The sequence below is a fragment of the Rhamphochromis longiceps genome, linkage group LG4 (genome assembly GCF_057381845.1).
Source record: "Rhamphochromis longiceps isolate RC_006_pf linkage group LG4, R_longiceps_female_GT1.1, whole genome shotgun sequence".
Taxonomy (NCBI): Eukaryota; Metazoa; Chordata; class Actinopteri; order Cichliformes; family Cichlidae; genus Rhamphochromis; species Rhamphochromis longiceps.
Genome location: NC_140560.1, coordinates 36,600,383 through 36,619,185, shown reverse-complemented (window position 1 = coordinate 36,619,185; position 18,803 = coordinate 36,600,383). Strand labels below are relative to the sequence as shown.

Genomic DNA, 18,803 nt, shown 5'->3' with positions numbered 1-18,803 from the left:
TTTTTGTTGGTAAAAAAGTGACCTGCCAGCGGAAATCTTGGTGTGACCGGACATAAGCGGAAGCTGCTGTTGTAATACTAAAACTGGTGACACGCCATCGTTCAGTGTGTGTTTCTCACTACTTTGACTTCACACACGACACAGACAAGTTCTGATTCTGAGCTCCGTGTTTCAAATATTTTGGTTAAAGTTCAAACTGTGAATTTTAGTTTTGGTTACATTTCTTTAGCATTCACTCTTTACTGATCACAGAGGGAAAGCTCATTAACAGCATGTCATTCCAGTGGACTTGCTTTTTGCATTTTTGTGTCTTTGTAGTTTTATTATGTACTTTGTACTCACCCTACGTCCTTTTCATTTGACCTTTTTGTCTGATGGGTTTGAGCCTCTTTCCAGACTCCTCCTTTCAGTAATTTTTGTAATTCTTTTAGTTGCTTTGGGGTCATTTTAAAGTGTCATAGTGACCATTTTGCATCTGTTTTTCACCTTTGATTGTACGTTATTTGTCTTTCTGCATTGATTTTATTATTCATTTACTTCTCTCTGTCTCTCTCTTTAATTTTTCTTAATTTTACCCTTTCAAAGATAAATCAGCATCACTACCCATGTTTTAACTTTAACAAATAAATCTGTGTTATTAAGTTATTACTGTGAAATTATTGTTATTATTCTTGTAACTATGCTCCCACTGTAGAAAATAAACAATTCATTCAATGGTTCATTTGTAATGGGGGAAACAGTAAGTATTTGTCAGTAAGAAGGCTGTAAAACCTATGATGATTCAAACTCTCATGATTCTTTCCAAGTGAAGATTTTTTTTAATTGTAATATTTTGTAAAACCCTCCAAGGTTCAAGAATCTTTCTTTGTCACATCCATAGTTATACGAGTACAGCACGCAGTGAAATGTATCCTGACATGCTCCTTGGCTGTGCAGAAAGAGAGAGAACATTATGTACATTAAGTGAATATACACAGGAGGACATTATATGCAGCAAGTAAGTGAATTATGTACATTAAATGCATGAAATAAAATAGACAATGTGGAAATTTTAAATTGAGAATCTGAAAAAATAGTCCACGAGGGCCAGATTGGACCCTTTTGTGGGGCAGATCTGTTTCCCCCGGTCGTATGCTGGACGCCCCTGGCTTGTTTCCTTATCATATGTTTCAGTACATGGGTAAAGATGATTTGATTAGATATTATAAAACGAAAGAAAGAGCAGCTGTAGTACTCTGTGTCGGTGTGCACTTTGCGGTTGAAGGGTGCAGGGTTTTCCCACATGACCGTGAACGCAGCGTCAGATGATGAGAGTGGGTCATCAGCTGCAGTCAGTCAGGTGTGGTCGGCAGGGAGACGGTCCGACCGTCGGAGCGGCGAGCCAGCGGAATCAACGGGCACAAGTCAGAGTGTAGCACCGGTCTGTGAGCATGACCCACCGGCCAAGCACCGCATCATGACCACAGTAAGTTCGTTTTTTAAATAAACGGCGGCGGGTTGAAAGTTTCTCCGAGCACTGAAGTTTCCCGACGTCTTGGCAGGCCAGCGTCGGGCCCGGACACCGTCACTCGAGGCTGGATGAACAAATCTGGAAGTTTAAACGTTTTCTTGCTAGTCTGCAGCGGTACACCCAGTACCAAATACACATTTAGCCTTATAACGAGCGGTCATTGCTTTCTTCTTTATTTACACCCGTTAAATTAACGTTAATATTTATTTATTCACCAGTTTTGTCCCGTTTGTGCCTTAACAGGTCGGTGGTTTGGCCGTTAAAACCATCGAGCTCTGAACAAAACTACAGTTTAACGCCAGCACTGTGTTATTTTATTTGTGCCGTATTGAAGCACGTCCCTGATTCATTTTTACAATGTTTTCACAAGTGACTCTAAGTCTTGGATTGGCATAGTTTGATTTCATTTAACGAAAAATGAATATATTTCGCGTGGAGTCAGGCGTGTCGTTCCACCAAAAGCTACAAACGCTCGCGCAATAAGAGACTTTCGAACGTGCTGTCCCAGCAGCGGGTCAGAAACTGCCAGTAATGGCCGTTAAAGATTTTTAAAGCTGAATCAGTGACCTGAGGCCATCCACAGACCAATAGCCATCTCTTCTAATGTTTGATGGAATTATCTGCCAAACTGCTTCAAAAATCTAAGCGAAAACATCAGTTTTCTACGCCCAAGCGTTTTAAACCTGAGTCACACAGATTTGGGACTTCTTTGCTCCAACGTTATGTATTATACTTCAATTCGGCATGTATAGACACACAAGGTTGCACGTAATTTATACTTTTATTCAATAATTTGCTGTGCCTTTACATGGTTGTTTAAGTCTAGTTAAAGGAGCCAGTCCGTTACTTTAAATTTAGGTTTATTTTTCTTTATTGAATCACGTATACATTTGGGGGCTTGATGTGAGCCGAATCAAAGCCGATCGGTCCAAGACTTTCCGGGGTGAGTAGTTTTATTGTTGAAGGCATTGATTCTGCCGCCACATTACGAACATTTAAATGTGCGTTTGTTGGAGTGGAGATTGGCGTCGCTCTACTCACGACAGAACAGCGTCCTGGGGCTGGATTAGCTCGCATTAGCGAAGTCCAGCCTTTCCTGTTTTCACGGAAAGCGAACCCAGCAGCAGCCAGCTCAGCTCCGCTGTTTTACCTGAAGAATTTAGAAAAACAACCAAATCTGGACGATGGCCGTCAGTGAGCTGCTGATATTGCTAACACAGATAAGGCATTGGATGGGGGTGGATACAGCAGGAATAGGAAGTTATATTTAGTGACTCAGCTGCTGTTCGAGTAACAGGCAGGGAGTTAAGGCGGGACACAGCAAGCAAAAAGTTGTGAAGTCTGATGTGATTTGGTCTGACTTCTCATTACCTTTTCTCCTTGTTTTTGTTTAGCTCCTTTTGGTGAACCCTCCTCGTGCAATGAAACAGGGAACGGGTGACTTTTTAGCCAACCACCAGAGGAACCGAAGGGATTGAGTCAAAGAAACCTCTGCAGATGTAACCGCTGCTGTTAAAAAAAGAGGAACATCTTAGTTTCTTTCAAGTGCAACAACCAAAAAAAAAGAGGTGAGGGGCAGGAATTCTGAGGAGAAGGGCAGTAACGGGATTTATGATCAGCACTACCACAAAATGCCAAATGTGCCCATCCTGGAGCCGTACATGTGAAGACTGAGCATCCAGAGGAGTGCTGGAGCTGCACTGACACAACTGTGGAGGAGTTGTTGGAAATCCCCCACAGGAGTGTCGCTGGGTGGAACTGGAAGTAAGGTGGAACCACGGTGCCGGCCCTCGCCGTCAAGCGTGAATCATAAATGCAGAGCTCTCGAGAAGTGCCACCTACTCTGCCGGCTGCTGCGGTTTCGCTTTTAAAACGATGTGAACATCAGAACTGAAACTAGAGTGTAACTGGAAATGTCCTCACACCCAAAGGGGAAGCGAACCTGTGATTTCTGGACAAACTCTTGAGGTGGTCAGCGTTTGGAGGCGGAACAAGGCGAGTGCCGCATGTGCACTTGGAGGGAAGGAAGCTCACCTTCCTCCTATGAAACTGGTTTTACTTGGAAATCCAAAACAAGGCCATCCAAATGGCAGGGAAGGACTACAATCATCTCTTTAAGCTGCTCATCATTGGAGACTCCAGTTAGTACATTTTAACTTGTTTACATCTCTCTGCAGTCAAAGCTTTTCTTTTTTTTAATGGAGCCCTGCAAGAAACAGATGTGTGAACAGACACTTCCAGTACATTTAGGCTGCTGTCTCTGTGGGCCAGTAGAACCATAATAAACCTATTAATAGGAACGTTTCCATACTGATGAACTGGGGAGGTCTTACTGGTCGAAATCGCACCATCCCTGTCCTGGCTTCCAGTTTGTTTCAGAATTGGTTTTAGCTGATTTTTGCCGATCACCTGGTCTGGTTTTCACCTGTATGTGAAAGAAGCTTGACTGCATGAATCTCAAAGGTGTTGGCGTTGTAGCCCTCGGGACCCCTCACAGACTCACTGCCTTCTTACTGCCTGCTTTTATAGACTTGCTTTAAAGAGGACCTGTACTCATTCCCAGCTCCATGTGCTTATCCTTGCAGTTAGAGTAGCTTTATGTGATTTAAAGTTAAAATTCATCTTTGTTTTCTAATATATTATGCACAGTTCATAGAGATTAATCCTGAGCTCATGCCAGCCCAGATGCAAGGCTGGATTAAGGACTAAACATTTATTTATTTATAGCGCCATAATTTTATTTCTCGACGCAACTAAAGCAGCTTTGCATGATTCACAGTTCAAAATAATCCCCCCTTAAATCATACTGAGCCTTGCTGCGGGCCTTCAGTTTGTCCTCTGACTGAAACAAGCTGTTTAAACCCCGCCCCCTTTAAAATCAGTTTTCTTGTGATTGGCTGCCCGGTTTGAGCTTTGGGTGGGTGGAGCTTTCCAGATTAGAGAGATCACCTCTTTATGACATCATACAGATCCAAGAGCAGAAAAAACTGTGAAACAGAGCAGTCGGGGATCATGTTCCACAGGAGGTCTTTCACTGTTTTTGTGATGTTGTTTGTCTTCCTTATCTCCTAATGTGCTCCAATGTCTCAGATATGAAACGTAGATAGATGTGTGTAAGACGTCACAGCTCGGGTATCGGACTCGGCTGTAGTGGGCGTGTCTGATGCATGTGTGAATGTTTCTGTGTTTTGGCTGCAGATTAGGCCCCATGAGGGGCGGAGCACAGCTTTTAGTTTAAAAGGTCATCGATAAAATAAAGAGTCCAGGACTGGGGTGGTGTGATATATCTCAAACCAGTAAGAGTGACTGAGTACCTAAATAAAAATAATGATAATTAAACTTTAACATTTCATGAATCCAGATGTTGTTTGAAAGCACAAAGTCTGAGTTCAGACACTGCAAAGCATGTTGGGATGCCAGCACCGCGGGCCTCAGCAGAGCCTGGTTTTGTGCTGGGAGTGCGTTCCCAGGAAAACTCGTTTAATGTCACTTTCTCAGCACGAGAACAAGAAAACAAACTCTCTCCAAGCTCGTAGTAAAACAAAGATGACTCCATAAAACAAACGGACCTGGTCCTCTGCTTTGGAGAGAGCAGGCTCCAGTTATTGATCGAATGTTGTAGTTTCAGGGCTTTTGGTGTCAGGCCTCCTGCAGGAGGTGCTGAGTCACTGTCGGTCACCTTCTTCCCTGCAGGAACTTATTTTAGAGCAGTGGGTGGATTTCATCGCTGCACATGAGACGCGTGCCTGGATGGAAAGACGGTTTCAGGAAGCTGCTGCGAGTTTCCAGTTTTCAGCTCGACATAGTTCTCGTGCCTTTCGTTGGCAGAGCTGTTTCTGTGAGGAGTAATGCTGTCACGTTTATCGTCCATCTGTTTGAGGCGTAGCAGGCAGAGGTTTTAGTTCCTGATAAACGAGCTCCATCTCCGAGCCTGCTGAACGAGTCTAGTCCAGTCTTGTTTTGGAAAACCGCTTAAATGATTGAACCAAGCAGTGATTTTTCTTTTTTTTTTTTCTCCAGCTTCTGGAATCTGATTTTGATAGACAGCACAAGTGTCAGCTGCAAACATCCAGCCTGCAAAGCAGATGCAGGACTTGTTTTTACAGGCGTGTAGTCTCTAACACTTTAATGCTCTGAGAAAACTGTAACTTTCCCATCGATTTCTCCGTTTAGCCCGACGTCTTCCTGCTTCGTCGGCTCTCCTCTGTCAGGTTTTCTTCAGATGCTTTTCTCACACATGTCCAGTGCGAGTTCAACCTTTGTCCTATTTTGTGTTGTTTCACTTTCCTTATCTCACCTCCTCCCGTCTGTGTGTTTTTGCTGGTATGTGGCTGTCACTAAAGTTACAGTGGGGGTCATAGTAGGCTTTACTCAAACAGATATTAATCTCGTCCCTCTGATCTTTTCCCCCCTTTAGATGTGGGAAAAAGCAGCCTCCTGCTCCGCTTCGCAGATAACTCCTTCTCAGGTGAGTTGGTTACATGAAAGGTGATACCTGCTCACACTAAACACACAGCAGACTCCAGTTATAGGCCGAGAATTAAAAGCATTTTATCAGGAGGAGTCATCTTATCTCCAGGAGTCATAAGAGCTGTCCTAACACGTCAGGAGCTGCAGGAGAGGCAGGTCTATATCATCAAACGTTTAAATGCTTCATCCATTTCCTCTGAACGGTCTCGTGTGCTCGCACCCAAGTGTCAAACAATAACTGCCCTCCTTTAGGAATATTAATAACCTGTGTCGGCGTTTTGAATCCACTCTGTGGCGTGGGTACACAGCCACGGATGTGTAACAGAAGCAGAAAGTTGCTGAACTGAAAGCCGACGTGAAACTAGAGTAAGATGTCTGTCGTGCGCCAAATCTCAAAGTGATGATGCTGTAAAGACGAGTTGGATCCCAGCAGAGGAAGCGACTGCGTCAGGCAGCAACAGTCCAAAGTTTATTTGCAGTTTTTTTTATTTGCTGATCGTTTCATAACAGGAAGCTCAGGTGTTGGAGAAACGTGGTCGTTGAATGTGTCATTAGTTATGAAGCGCTACCAGCAGCATTCACACTCAGGCTTGTTTACCGAATGGAACACGCATCTCACGGTCGATTAAAGCGTGTCACTGGACGGTTTGTCTGGTCCTGACATGACAGACCAAAAGTTCTCACGACAGCTGGAGGACGGAGCCAGAAACACGGCTCGGTTTTTTCTTGCTGGAATCACAAACATGTAAGCTGGAGTGGTGGTGGTTCAGTGGGCTGTAGCTGCGGCCACAGATGGTCAGAGTGACGGCCAGCTGCGATCCCGTCTGAGAAACCGTTTTGGAGCCTCGGCCACGTTTCTGCAGTCTGGGGAAATATCGAGGGTTTCTAGCAGAGTTTTTCCCACATACGGCTGGAATGGCGCTCCGTGTCTCAGCCGCTCAGCGGGAATCAAATATAGTTCTCGAAGGCGGGGAGAGGATGTAAACGGGTGGGGCGAGTGGAAGTGGGCCAGGCGCTCCTGACAGGACGCCAAAACATCTGAAGTGGTGGAGTTGGTGCGTGAGGGGGGAGGGGGGGTTAACAAGGGCCTGCAGATGCAACAGCAGGACACACACGCACACACACGCAGTTACACACACACACAGTTACACGCAGTTACACACACACACAGTTACACACAGTTACACACACACGCAGTTACACACACACGCACACACACGCAGTTACACACACACGCAGTTACACGCACACACACGTACACACACGCAGTTACACACGCAGTTACACACGCAGTTGCACACACACACACGCAGTTGCACACACACACACGTACACACACGCAGTTGCACACACACACACGTACACACACGCAGTTACACACACACGCAGTTACACGCACACACACGTACACACACGCAGTTACACACGCAGTTACACACACACGCAGTTACACACGCAGTTGCACACACACACACGTACACACACGCAGTTACACACACACGCACACACACGCAGTTGCACACACACGCAGTTACACACGCAGTTGCACACACACGCAGTTACACACACACGCACACACACGCAGTTACACACAGTTACACACACACGCAGTTACACACGCAGTTGCACACACACACGCAGTTACACACGCAGTTGCACACACACACACGTACACACACGCAGTTACACACACGTACACACACGCAGGTACACACACGCAGTTACACACACGCAGTTGCACACACACACACGTACACACACGCAGTTACACACACACGCAGTTACACACACACGTACACACACGCAGTTACACACGCAGTTACACACACACGCAGTTACACACGCAGTTGCACACACACGCACACACACGCAGTTGCACACACACGCAGTTGCACACGCAGTTACACACAGTTGCACACACGCAGTTGCACACGCAGTTGCACACACACGCAGTTACACACGCAGTTGCACACACACGCAGTTACACACGCACACACACGCAGTTACACACGCACACACACGCAGTTACACACGCACGCAGTTGCGCACACACACGCAGTTGCACACACACGCAGTTACACACGCACACACACACACACACACACACGCACGCAGTGCGTCTGCACTCGCCTTGCTGTGCAGCACGTCTGCCTCACTCTGGCTTTTATTTTTTCTCGTGTGGTCTCGTGCAGGCAGCTACATCACCACCATCGGCGTGGACTTTAAGATCCGGACGGTGGATATCGACGGGGAGCGGGTGAAGCTGCAGATCTGGGACACGGCGGGGCAGGAGAGGTTTCGAACCATCACCTCGACGTAATGATCTCTGAAACTTTCTCCCCCGAGTTTCTTTGTATGACTGCGTGCAGCCCGCTGCAGCGTCATCGTTGAGGTCATCAGTTTATTCCGCTTCACCTGTCCCCAGGTACTACAGAAACACCCACGGCGTCATCATAGTTTACGACGTGACAAATCCAGAGTCGTTCGTAAATGTTAAGAGGTGGCTGAATGAAATCTCCCAGAACTGTGACAACGTCTGCAAGATCCTGGGTAGGTCGACCCTAAACTCATCCTGAATATCAGTGTTTCAGTGTGAACTCTGACCTGCTCACAGGTGTGCCGAAAGCTGCTGAGAGGCTCCGTCTGCTTCCAGGTGACGTACGGTTTGTTAAAGATGCAGCTGCATTCATTCAGCTCCATTATCCACTTTAATGTCCAGACTTGGAAAATTGAGTTTGGATATGTTTTAAAGTCCACATGCAGTCAGCTTGAACACTGGTCGAATATTTTATCTATTATGATATCATGCAGGCAGATCTCTGGTGAGGAGAGCCTCTTTCCCCTCACCAACAGTTTATAAACTTCCTGATGGTGAGACGTGCCGTCCCGCTGAGTCGTCATAAACACTTTTGTAGATCTACTGTGTTTAAGACAAACTGTTGTTATCAGATGATTTCTCAGGTTCAGTAAACGTGAAGTTTTACTGGTAATTTTAAACAGGAAGGTTATTGTGCAGGTCTGACTCTGGGGAGGTGAATCAGGGTTGACACTTAGAGATGCTTTGGTTCATTTCAGACCTGCAGCATCAGTTATTAATATCTTTTTTTATGATGCATTTGAGTTTCACCCTGGTTGGGGACGTCTGCAGGAAGCGTTTACAGATGGATTTTCCTTCTTTCCTCAGTGGGGAACAAGAATGACGACCCTTCCAAGAGGCAGGTGGATACCCAGGATGCTTTGCGTTTTGGGGAGTCGGTGGGTGTCCGTGTCTTCGAGACGAGTGCCAAAGAGAACATAAATGTTGAAGAGGTGAAGCTTTAAATGATTAACATCCTGATTTAAAAAGATTTTTTTGGTGTGCAGTTTGTCCCATTACAAGGTCGAAAGCCTTTGTTCCTAATGTTTTGTCTGTAAGGTTGGTATTGAAATGACAGGCAGGTAAATTAGAGCGTGGGGTCGTAGTTCTCAGTGTGACCTGAGGGGGGCAGTGTCCTTTCACTGCTGTCATCCAGGCCCAGTGACGCAGAAGTGTCTCATAATGATGGGGCTTCAGGTTGAATGCAGTGGTTTCCTTCATACTGGATGGTCCAGGCCTGCAGATGAAGATGCACCTCATCATCTCATTATTACACTGCAGAGGGTAGCGATGAGGAGGAGGGGTCTGTTTAGCCTCGATTTGAGCTGAAAGACGGAGACTGTGGTAACAGCAGAGATGGCGGTTCGTCCTCAATCCCGCTGATAAAAATGCTGGTAAACCACCAGCAGGGACCCTGTGACTGATCTCAGATATATTCACCATGGAACGCTCAGACTGTTTTAATAACGGAGACTAAAGTAAAGGCAGGATCAGATGTGACTGTGCTTCCTGTTGTTACTATCCATGAGTATTTGCTTTATTATTTTTAAAATGTCTTCAGTGACACGAACAGTTTCGTGCACGGTGTCGCTGCCGTTTGAGGGTCGGGGAGTGGGACACGGGGCCGCGATAGATAATCCTGAAGTCTGTGTTGTTTCTGCTGCTCTGCTCAGATGTTCATGGCGTTCACCCTCATGGTGCTCCGGGCCAAGAAGGAGAGCCAGAACAGAGTGGAGAGGGAGCGGGAGCGGGAGAAGGACACGGTGAACATCAACGCCCAGCGAGACCGAGACCGCAGGAAGAGGGGGAAGAAATGCTGCTGAGACGCCGCTTCTGCCCACAGCATTCAGCTGAGACTGAACTCGGCGCCTTCGAGGCCGTCTCTCACTGCAGATATGAATGTGTGGAGCTACAGCACAGCAGGCTGTAGCTCTCGCTGTGCCTGAGGGTCTACAGTCTGCCAGCACTGAATGCAAGTAGCAGCCAGGAGGTCACATGACCTAAAGGATCATTCTGGTGTTTATGCTTTTTTTTTTTTTTTTTTTTTCTTTCTTCTAACCAGACTGCAGCGTGTCGTGTGTTGGACTGAAGCTAAAGAGCGACTAATGTGCAGGTTGGTTTGTGGATGCTAACCAGAAGAAACATTTCTGTGACGTTTATTCAAACGAGTGGATTCCTGAGCTCGCCTTAAATGACTCGTTTCAGTCTGAGCTGCACTGGTTTATGAGGAGGTGTGTGATCATCAGCTTAATCAGCACCTGTAAAACTCTCATTCAAGTTACACCACAAAAATGAAGCTTCTATCCCGGCTTTTACAATTTTCAAACACTTCAATTGGCAGGAAACAAACCTGGTTTCATCATTAAAACTGATTCTTTTTTACTCATCTCTCCAAAGACAGAAGTCAGTTCATGGTCACATGTAGCCAAAGAACTTTCCACCAACATGGCCCCGATGCTTGAGCTCTAGAGCCGGGGACCTCTGTGGTGACCATTCAAACACCGTCCACCTTTTTGGCATGAAACGTGTTTGATTGGGCACTGCGTCAGTCAATAATGCGTCCTGATTGGTGGAAAACCCGGAGATTTGGTCACATGTCGAGTCTGTGCTCCCACCACAGCTGCACAGCGCTTTAGGGAGAATCAGTTTTTATGTTAAAGTGCTCCGATTCTGCTCGTTCCCTCCATGTTTTTGGATTAAAGCGGCTTTGCATGATTACTCACTTATCTCGTGGTAGGCTTGTTTCAGACAGGCTCCATCCTGTCTGAAACAAGCCGATAGCTTCTCCCCTGTTAGGTCAGTTTTTCTCCGGTTGGCTCATCAGCAGAGGTTTTGAAAGTGGGAAAATAATGACCTTGCGACCTTTCACAATGACAGGTTCTAGTTGTGTAGGTTTCACTGAAGATAAAACTGCAGGGATTTGTTTCTATTTTGTTCTGTTACCTTCTGTGACACGTGGAAGATGAAAGCCATATCACGCTCCACGTCTTTAGTCGCCAGTTCTCATGTTAGTGGAAAAAAGGGAGTAACACTGAGAAACTCTACATCTGTATTTGCAGTGAACTAAAACATGCAAAAACAAACACCAGCATGGTCCTTTAACTTTGGTCTTAAACCACTGTTTAGATTTTTTCTTAATACAGAACATGTATTTAACCAGTGAAAGGGAGCTGTTTGTTCAATTGTGACATTAACGTGTGTGATGAGTACAAACTGTCTGCATGCCTTATTTCAGTCTGAATGAGGCCAGTAATCCCAAAACATGTTTTAATGTAAATCTGATGCCAAGCAAATGTGTCCAAATACAATAAAAGCAATAAATTCAGTGATTCTTTGTGCAGTGATGAGACTGTATGCAATGAAATCCTAGAATTTCACTTACCTTTAGTAGAGTGACCTCACAGCAGCCATGTTTTTGGTTAGGTGATGTCATTAAAATGCCCCAAAAGGCTCCAACAGTACAAACACGGCTCAGAGGTCCAGCTCAGGTGAGGCGGAGCAGACAGTCACCTGTGCCACGCCCCTAACAATGCAAACTTTAAACAGGTGAGTTATAAAAACATCGTCCCCTGTACAGGTGTTATTTTTTATTAGTCCTTTATTTACCCAGGTAAAAAAAAATCTCATTTCCAACAGAGACCTGGCATCATCAAATACACGCAGCACTATAACATTTACAACCAATACAATATCCCCATACCATGTGGAAAATATACAATAACAGATCAAATTAAGAGTACATTTAAAAACAATCACACTGAGTCAAAGAGCTGTTCTCTCGTTCCTTTGAGACAGACTTAAACTCTCCCAAGGTAACCAAGTCAGATCATTTCAGTTCCTTCTGCAGATTGTTCCAGGAAGCCGGGGCAGCGTGTTTAAAAGCCCTTTTCCCCAATTCTGTTCTGATTTTTGGGACAATCGATTATGAAGGGGAAATTCTCTACAGAGATCAGTTTGTGTCAGACACTTTTATTACTGCTGTAAAGCTTTAACATGGGGACTGACTCGCTCCTGGAGTCTCTGCTGGACATTAGAGGAACTGCAGCTGTTGGTGTTTCTTTGTTGTCAAAGAGTGTGTTCCCACTGTTGCAGCTGCAGGCCCTTCCGCCCGTGGTTTTCATCTCACAGAGAGAACCAGGAGAGGCTGAAATGTTTGCTCTATACTTTGGGAAGAACTGCAGCTGTTAGAAAAAGGCACAGATGAAAGTGGTTTTGAAATGATTCTGTTTATTAACCAGTTTTACACATCGGTGTTCACCAAACACCTTTACAGTTATCTCCAGGTGCAGCATCAAATCTGTCTGTACTGATGCTTAAAGGAGTGGAAGTGCTTTTATTTTGAAAAAACAAACACTGCTTTTCCTTTTTTTATTTAAATCCATGCTGCTTTCACATCATATGGAAAAATCCAGGAAATTTAAGTTAGAATTGTTCCATATTTACTCCATGAGCCCTTTTAGTAAAAATCCCTCAGAGCAAAACAAACGCTGGAATCTTCCACATATTCCGACGCACTTGAACGCAGCACAGTCATCAGTTGGATTTGGGCAGCCTGTAGACGTTGCCGGACATTATGAGCTGATGGTCCCTGACCTTCCTCTGCAGGAACGCCTCCAGCTCGTTCACGTCCATCTCCGTGACGACGGGTCCCGTAGCGACGAACATCCGCAGCATGGTGTGTATGCGTTCCAGTGTCATGGTGTCCAGGTTGGTGAGCATGGCCTGGACGTAGACCCAGAACAGCTGCAGAGACAGAGGCCCAGTGTGCTTACTGTGAGAGTTTAAGACCTAACTAGAACTAGCTGATACTTTTCAGGCTGAAGCGCTCGTTTGAGCTGCTTCCCCAGCAGAGCGGTGACGTTCCAGACAGCTGAAGACATACACCACGCGATTCACAAAGCACTGAACCCCTACGGCCCCTCCCAAGAGAGGTGGGCTGTCCACAGCTGTGCCTCAATGGCTAAGATCCCGGCTCTCAGGCGCTCTCCCATGAAAGACCTCCTTAGGAGACCCAACCAGGGGTGAGTTACCCTCCTGGGATCATGCGGGTGCACCAAGTCGTTCACAACAATAAGCTCGTGATTTATGGAGCATGTGATCCTAAAACACCCACTGTCATTCATTATTAAGTGATTTTTATAACACGACTGAAAAGAAGCGGCACATCATCAGGTGCCAGGTTTCAAATACTTAAAGTAACTAAGTAAATAACCCTGAGACAGCAGGATGAATGAAGTGCGTACCTGCAGCTTCTCCTCCCTCTGCTCGGACTGTGTGGCGGTGTTGGAGTCCCTCTCCTCGTCGCTGTCGATCAGCATCACGCCTCTGTCCAGCTTCTCTTTCGACGAACCCTTCTCCACCACGTAGAAGTGGCCGCCCGCCTCCTCCCTCAGCACGCCCTGCTGCTGCCACAGAGCCAGCTTCCTGTGCACCAGCTCCTTCGGGGCGCCCAGCTTCGCACTCAGCTCCTCCAACGTCCAAGAACCTGAGAGGACGAGCAGGTACACGACGATCAAACTGCATCTCCCTCGACTCCACGCAGCGTAACGAGCGATGTCAGAGCCGATAGTTTACAACCATGACATCGCCATGTCAGGAAAACATCAGGGGTCATCGCAGAATTACATTTCACAGCATGAAAGCGCTCTGAAATGAAAGTCCTTACTTTTCTCTTGGAAGTACATGATGGTGGCAGCCTGGATGGGTGAGACCGTGAGGTTGGTGAGGACTCGGTCCTCCAGCTCCACGTCCAGAGTGACCGAGCCCAGGTGAGGCTTCCAGCTCAGCGTCCTCATGGCCTGAAACACAAACGGGACTCGACTCAGCAGGTAAAAGCGTAGCTGTGCATTTGGTTTCTACTGCAAACCAAACCAGAGACGCCACAGTGGGTCAACTCCACCTTCAGCTTCTCGTAGCGGTGGGTGTAGGCCTCCATGGCCTGGCAGACGACAGGAGGGAGCTCCAGCTTCTCCTCCTTCAGCGCGGGCCAGAACTCAGATGAGAGGATGATGGCCGACAGGGGCAGCGGCGGCTGCTCCTCCTCGCTCAGCTTTGACTCCTCCTCGCGGATGTTGCTGTTGATCCTGCGAGAATCCGCCATGTCCTGCATCCATCGGGTAATCACAACGTTCTCAGAAATTCATCCTTTCAGGGAATGTCCTAAAATATCTGGTTAACGATCCATATTCCAGATGTTTACCTTCAACATGACCTCGCAGTAATGCATGTGAGACTCGCCGAACCGCAGCTTCAGCAGCTCCACGTTACGAATCTCCCTGAAGACGCAGAAAACAGGACGGGCGTGAGCGTTTACTTTGCTATCAGTGACCCGACATGTTCAAAGTACCAACACTTTCTCTCAGCTTTAAGCTGGGCGCTGGTGCGGTCGTACCTGGCCGTGTTGTAGTTGAGCTGCTGCAGCAGCCTGTCGGCGAGCACGCCTCTGTACTCGTCTATGAAGATCTCCTTACTGCCGTAGATGCTGACCAGCAGGCTGATGATGTCGGACGAGCGGCGCTTCGAGCCCATTTTATCTGAGAACAAACACACGAGTAAGATCTTTCTCTTCAGCTGCGGTCTCCTTCTCTGCGCTCAGCGCGGTGCGTTCACTGACCGGGCATGGCGTCGGTCGGGTCTGGAGTCCAGTCCTCGGGGTCGTTGCCTTCTTCGTCGCTGTCCTGCATCTCCAGAGTCACCGGGTCTCCTCGGGACAGCTCGGAGGCGAGGTCGGTGCAGCCCTCTGCATCTCCGGTCAGACCGGCTACGATCTGCCTCACCGTGTCCTCCCGGGTCCTGAAACACAACACGGACGTTTGATCCTCTGCTAGGACGTCAAATGTTAAACTCATGTAGAACTTTACTCACAAAAAAGTGCACGATCAGAGCCAAAAGATCAGAGCAGGACTGAAAGCGAATCCCGCCGGCGCCTGCGTGGACTCACCTGAGGTACTTGCGGATCGGCTGGGAGACGACCTGCAGGATGACCATGGACGGGTCGAGCTCTCGGAGCGCTTTGATGGCCGAGATGTAAACAGTGAGGATGTCTGACGTGTGAACGCCTGCAGACAGATCAGTCAGTTTCACAGACGTTACCATAGAGACCAGCTTCCCTACACGATGATGAGGATGACCTGAGAAATCACACGTGTGCACGACGAGCTGAAAAACAGCTTCAAAATAAGCAAATCAACAAATGCTGTTTTTAAATAGCTGCATCAGCTCTATGGTCCGCCTCCACCTCCTCCTTCACCACCTCACTGAACCTCCTCTGGGCTCTTTTCCTCCTCCACCTTCATCTCATTGTTGTTTTCTTCTCTAATCCTGACTTTAAACATTGAATCGCGTTTAACTTAAAAAAATCTGCCACCGCGACTCATCAGGTCACAAAAATAAACCCCAACAGAAACCGACCCGGGTGCAGTAGGCGGCTTTCGAAGGCGGATTTGAGCGAGGTGAGGAGCTGCTGTCTCTGATTGGTTCTCTCCAGGCAGAACTTCAGATCCTCAATAGCAGCTTTGGATTCTGGGAAATCTGAAAGGAAGCACAAGAGCCAAGAAGAGTTTGAAATCTGGTTTACAGAGAGAGAGAATTATTATTGTTGTTTTTTGACTGTGGCTCTGTTACAAACAGAAACTGATTAAATGACAGAAAAACTAGACGTTTTTCTGTGTTTTAAATGTTTATCTACTACTTTATTACTTTGTCGTAGCACGAATGACCACCGGGGAGCTCTTTCTACAAACTTCATGCCCTTCTTTATTGTTTTCGAATCCTTTCAGTGGGCCAGAGTGGATTCTTTCCTGGGGCGATTCTGTCCCACAGGCCTTATGTTTGACCACCCTGTTCTATAGCGGTGGCTAGCTGAAACGCTCCGTCGTCCTGACTCGAGCTGAGCTCTAGGCGATGACAGGAAACACTGCCGTAGAGGAAACGAGAGCTCCGCGGCAAAGAAAAGACTTAAAGAATCAGCAGGCGTCAGCGTCCAATCACAGCTCAGAGGTCAGAGTTCAGCCTGGCGTGGATCTGTAAACCTGCTGCAGACTCCCACCTCTGATGATGCTGAAGAGCTCCTCGATCCTCATGTTGACATAGATCCTGCAGAAGAACTGATGCATGTGGCACCTCCACTGCTTCAGCACCGAGCCGCCGCCCGGGACCACCTGGACGCCGAGACCGCCGGGGGCCGCTGGGAGTGAAGCGGCATCTCCGTCCGCCTCACTGGCAAACACTTTAGCCAGCCAGCCCAGCACCAGCTCCAACCACTGCTCCCTCACACACACACACACACACACACACACACACACACACACACACACACAGTAAATGAGGAGCAGGCCGCAGTGAGTTTCAGCGTGGACAGATGCTGCAGATGTTTCACCTCCTGGAACTCCAGCAGGAAGGAGCGCTCGTACTCGCCCCGGCACAGCTGCTCCATCCGCATCTCGATGAGCTTGTGGAGGATGGTGGTGACGGCCTCGGAGCTCACCCACTCCAGCAGCTGCAGCTTCGACCTGGAAACAACCAATCAGACGTCAGCGTTTCAGACTGCATGAGAACAAACAGCTGATCTGAGCCACGCTTCAGCATCATAAATACAACTGTTAGAAATGATCGAAGATTTATATTTGCTATATATTATATTATTATTATTTTATTTTAGTCACAACTTTTTTTTTTTTTTTTTTACTCTGAAAATTCAAGGAAATAATGCCAACTTCCTGCCTCGTTACGTCAATTATTTCAAATTAAAAGCCTGACTCACAGGATGTGGCTGAGCTCCTGCAGGTGTTCCAGGGCCTGCTGACACCAGCACTGCTGCACGGGGACCCAGCAGCCCCGGCAGGCCCCGCCACCGGGAGCCTCGGTGGCGTCCTCACCGCTGCCCTCCCGGTTCATGTAGACAGAGAAGGTCCGGCTGTAAAACTCCAGCACTCGCTCCTGGAGGACGGGAGCCGGGGAGAAGAGGAGGAGGGCCCTGATGGTGGTGAAGGCTCGCTCCATGAGGGCTTTGGATCCTGGGCCACACAGACCTCCACGGCCCTCATCCTGCCACGCCCCCAGCTTCTCCAAACCAGCTGTAAGGAGGAGGAGAAGTTTGAATGCTGCGCACAGAGAAAACCCATCAACTCTCTGATGGTCCACTCACCCAGAAAAGGTTCGAGCCTGTCCAGCAGAGTCCTGAAGGCCGTAAGCAGAACCCAGACCCTGTCCTTCTCCTCCATCTCGTTCTCCGGCTGCTTCAGGGCAGACCAGAACTCGGGAACCACGCAGGCAGACAGACGCATCTGCAGCGTCTCCAGCAGCCAGCTGCCCAGCAGCCGGCCCAGACCCTGATCGTTCAGCAGGGCCAGCGAGTCTGAGAGGCTCTGCTCTGACACCGAGCTACCCGGAGACACCTGAACGCAACCAAAACACAGCGTTACACAAACACAGGATGCACACGTGCTGGTGCTGGCTGACAGGGTTTCTTCACAGCCAGTTTCAGTTTGGATTTCTTAGACTGACCGATGACCCTCGTACAGAGGAGCAAAACCACGAGACTGGAGGAGACGAGTTTGTGTCTCAGCTTGTGTTTTTGGTTCAATTCCACTAACCCTTGTGGTTGTTTTGCTTCTTTTTGACCTGATCTGCATCTTGCTCCGAGTCTCCGTGCGCTCCTTTTGAGTCTTTGCACTTGCTTTATTAACCTGTGTTCATTTTACATTTCTTACAGTTGAATTTGTGTAGCTTTGTGGTCTTTCTCTAACTGTGAAAGTTCGTTTTTTCACACACTTGTTTCACCTCTGTTTTGTAACTTGTAAGTTTGGCTGTTTATGGACGTCACGTCACAGTTTACTTTACATTTATGAGGATTGATAACCAATAATGAACTCAGTAGGAAGCAGACAGAGGAAACAACACAGATTAGGACCATTAAGAAGACATCGATACATACAAGCCGAATTTAACCGAAAACTTCTCCTGATTAATGTGACATCTGAAAACCTCTCAAATTGCTAACAAACCACATCTACGACCAACAAAACGTTAAATCGAGAGATTTTTTAATGGAGTTCGGTTGCTCGTTATGCTACAGTCACATAGCTGCAGGTGTCCAGAGTGGGAAGCCACTCACCAGCGCCGCAGTGACGGTTTCCCAGGATTCAGCGACCCCGGGATTCGGTCCGGATCCAGACATCTCCACTGAGTCCGGTTCCATCGCACTTTCCTCCATTTTCTCACACTTTTCCTCACAAACCGCGAAGCAGCTTCTCGGTGTCCCACATTTAAACTGTGGAGGTTCTATCCGGTTATAACGTCGCTCCAGAACATCTACAAACACGCTCCATGTTTCCGGTGGGTATCACTCATGTCTAAGAATAATATTGCTTGAAATCAGCCCCAGTTTCTGTTATTACTCTGAACTAAAACTACATGTTCTTCAGTATCGCGGGTTTACTTCTTCTTCGTGATCACGATCTTCTTCTT

The 18,803-nt window shown here is 47.4% G+C and overlaps 2 protein-coding genes across 3 annotated transcripts; one reads left to right on the top strand and one right to left on the bottom strand.

Annotated features, from left to right (window-relative positions):
- The first annotated feature begins 1,306 nt into the window (after positions 1-1,306).
- LOC146672253 (ras-related protein Rab-35) lies at positions 1,307-11,661 on the top strand. Of its 2 annotated transcripts, XM_085404789.1 has the most exons (7): positions 1,307-1,465; positions 2,905-3,651; positions 5,928-5,978; positions 8,173-8,296; positions 8,406-8,530; positions 9,165-9,289; positions 10,010-11,661. In XM_085404789.1, the coding sequence occupies exons 2-7, from the start codon at positions 3,597-3,599 to the stop codon at positions 10,157-10,159; spliced, it is 630 nt and encodes a 209-aa protein (XP_085260915.1). In that variant the 5' UTR covers positions 1,307-1,465; positions 2,905-3,596; the 3' UTR covers positions 10,160-11,661. The 2 variants fall into 2 exon arrangements, with proteins under 2 accessions (XP_085260915.1, XP_085260916.1); XM_085404790.1 differs by lacking the exons at positions 1,307-1,465; positions 2,905-3,651 and adding an exon at positions 5,472-5,616.
- An 882-nt stretch (positions 11,662-12,543) lies between these two features.
- On the bottom strand, positions 12,544-18,803 carry anapc2 (anaphase promoting complex subunit 2). Its single transcript, XM_085404787.1, has 14 exons — positions 18,451-18,803; positions 17,482-17,731; positions 17,098-17,410; positions 16,714-16,846; positions 16,384-16,597; positions 15,747-15,866; positions 15,277-15,394; positions 14,950-15,128; positions 14,728-14,869; positions 14,536-14,611; positions 14,236-14,439; positions 14,002-14,134; positions 13,580-13,821; positions 12,544-13,079 (listed from the first exon to the last, which is right to left on the bottom strand). Exons 1-14 carry the CDS (start codon positions 18,547-18,549, stop codon positions 12,870-12,872), a joined length of 2,433 nt encoding a protein of 810 aa, XP_085260913.1. The 5' UTR covers positions 18,550-18,803; the 3' UTR covers positions 12,544-12,869.

Bases quoted from the DNA above. Each gene is read 5' to 3' on its own strand.
- LOC146672253 (XM_085404790.1), top strand. From the start codon at position 5,487: ATGATTGAACCAAGCAGTGATTTTTCTTTTTTTTTTTTCTCCAGCTTC. The intron at 5,979-8,172 runs GTGAGTTGGTTA...GGTCTCGTGCAG, and splicing joins CGCAGATAACTCCTTCTCAG to GCAGCTACATCACCACCATC. The intron at 8,531-9,164 runs GTAGGTCGACCC...TTCTTTCCTCAG, and splicing joins CAACGTCTGCAAGATCCTGG to TGGGGAACAAGAATGACGAC.
- anapc2 (XM_085404787.1), bottom strand. From the start codon at position 18,549: ATGGAGGAAAGTGCGATGGAACCGGACTCAGTGGAGATGTCTGGATCC. The intron at 15,129-15,276 runs GTGAGTCCACGC...GTTGTGTTTCAG, and splicing joins CCGATCCGCAAGTACCTCAG to GACCCGGGAGGACACGGTGA. The intron at 14,612-14,727 runs GTACGACCGCAC...CTGCGTCTTCAG, and splicing joins CTCAACTACAACACGGCCAG to GGAGATTCGTAACGTGGAGC.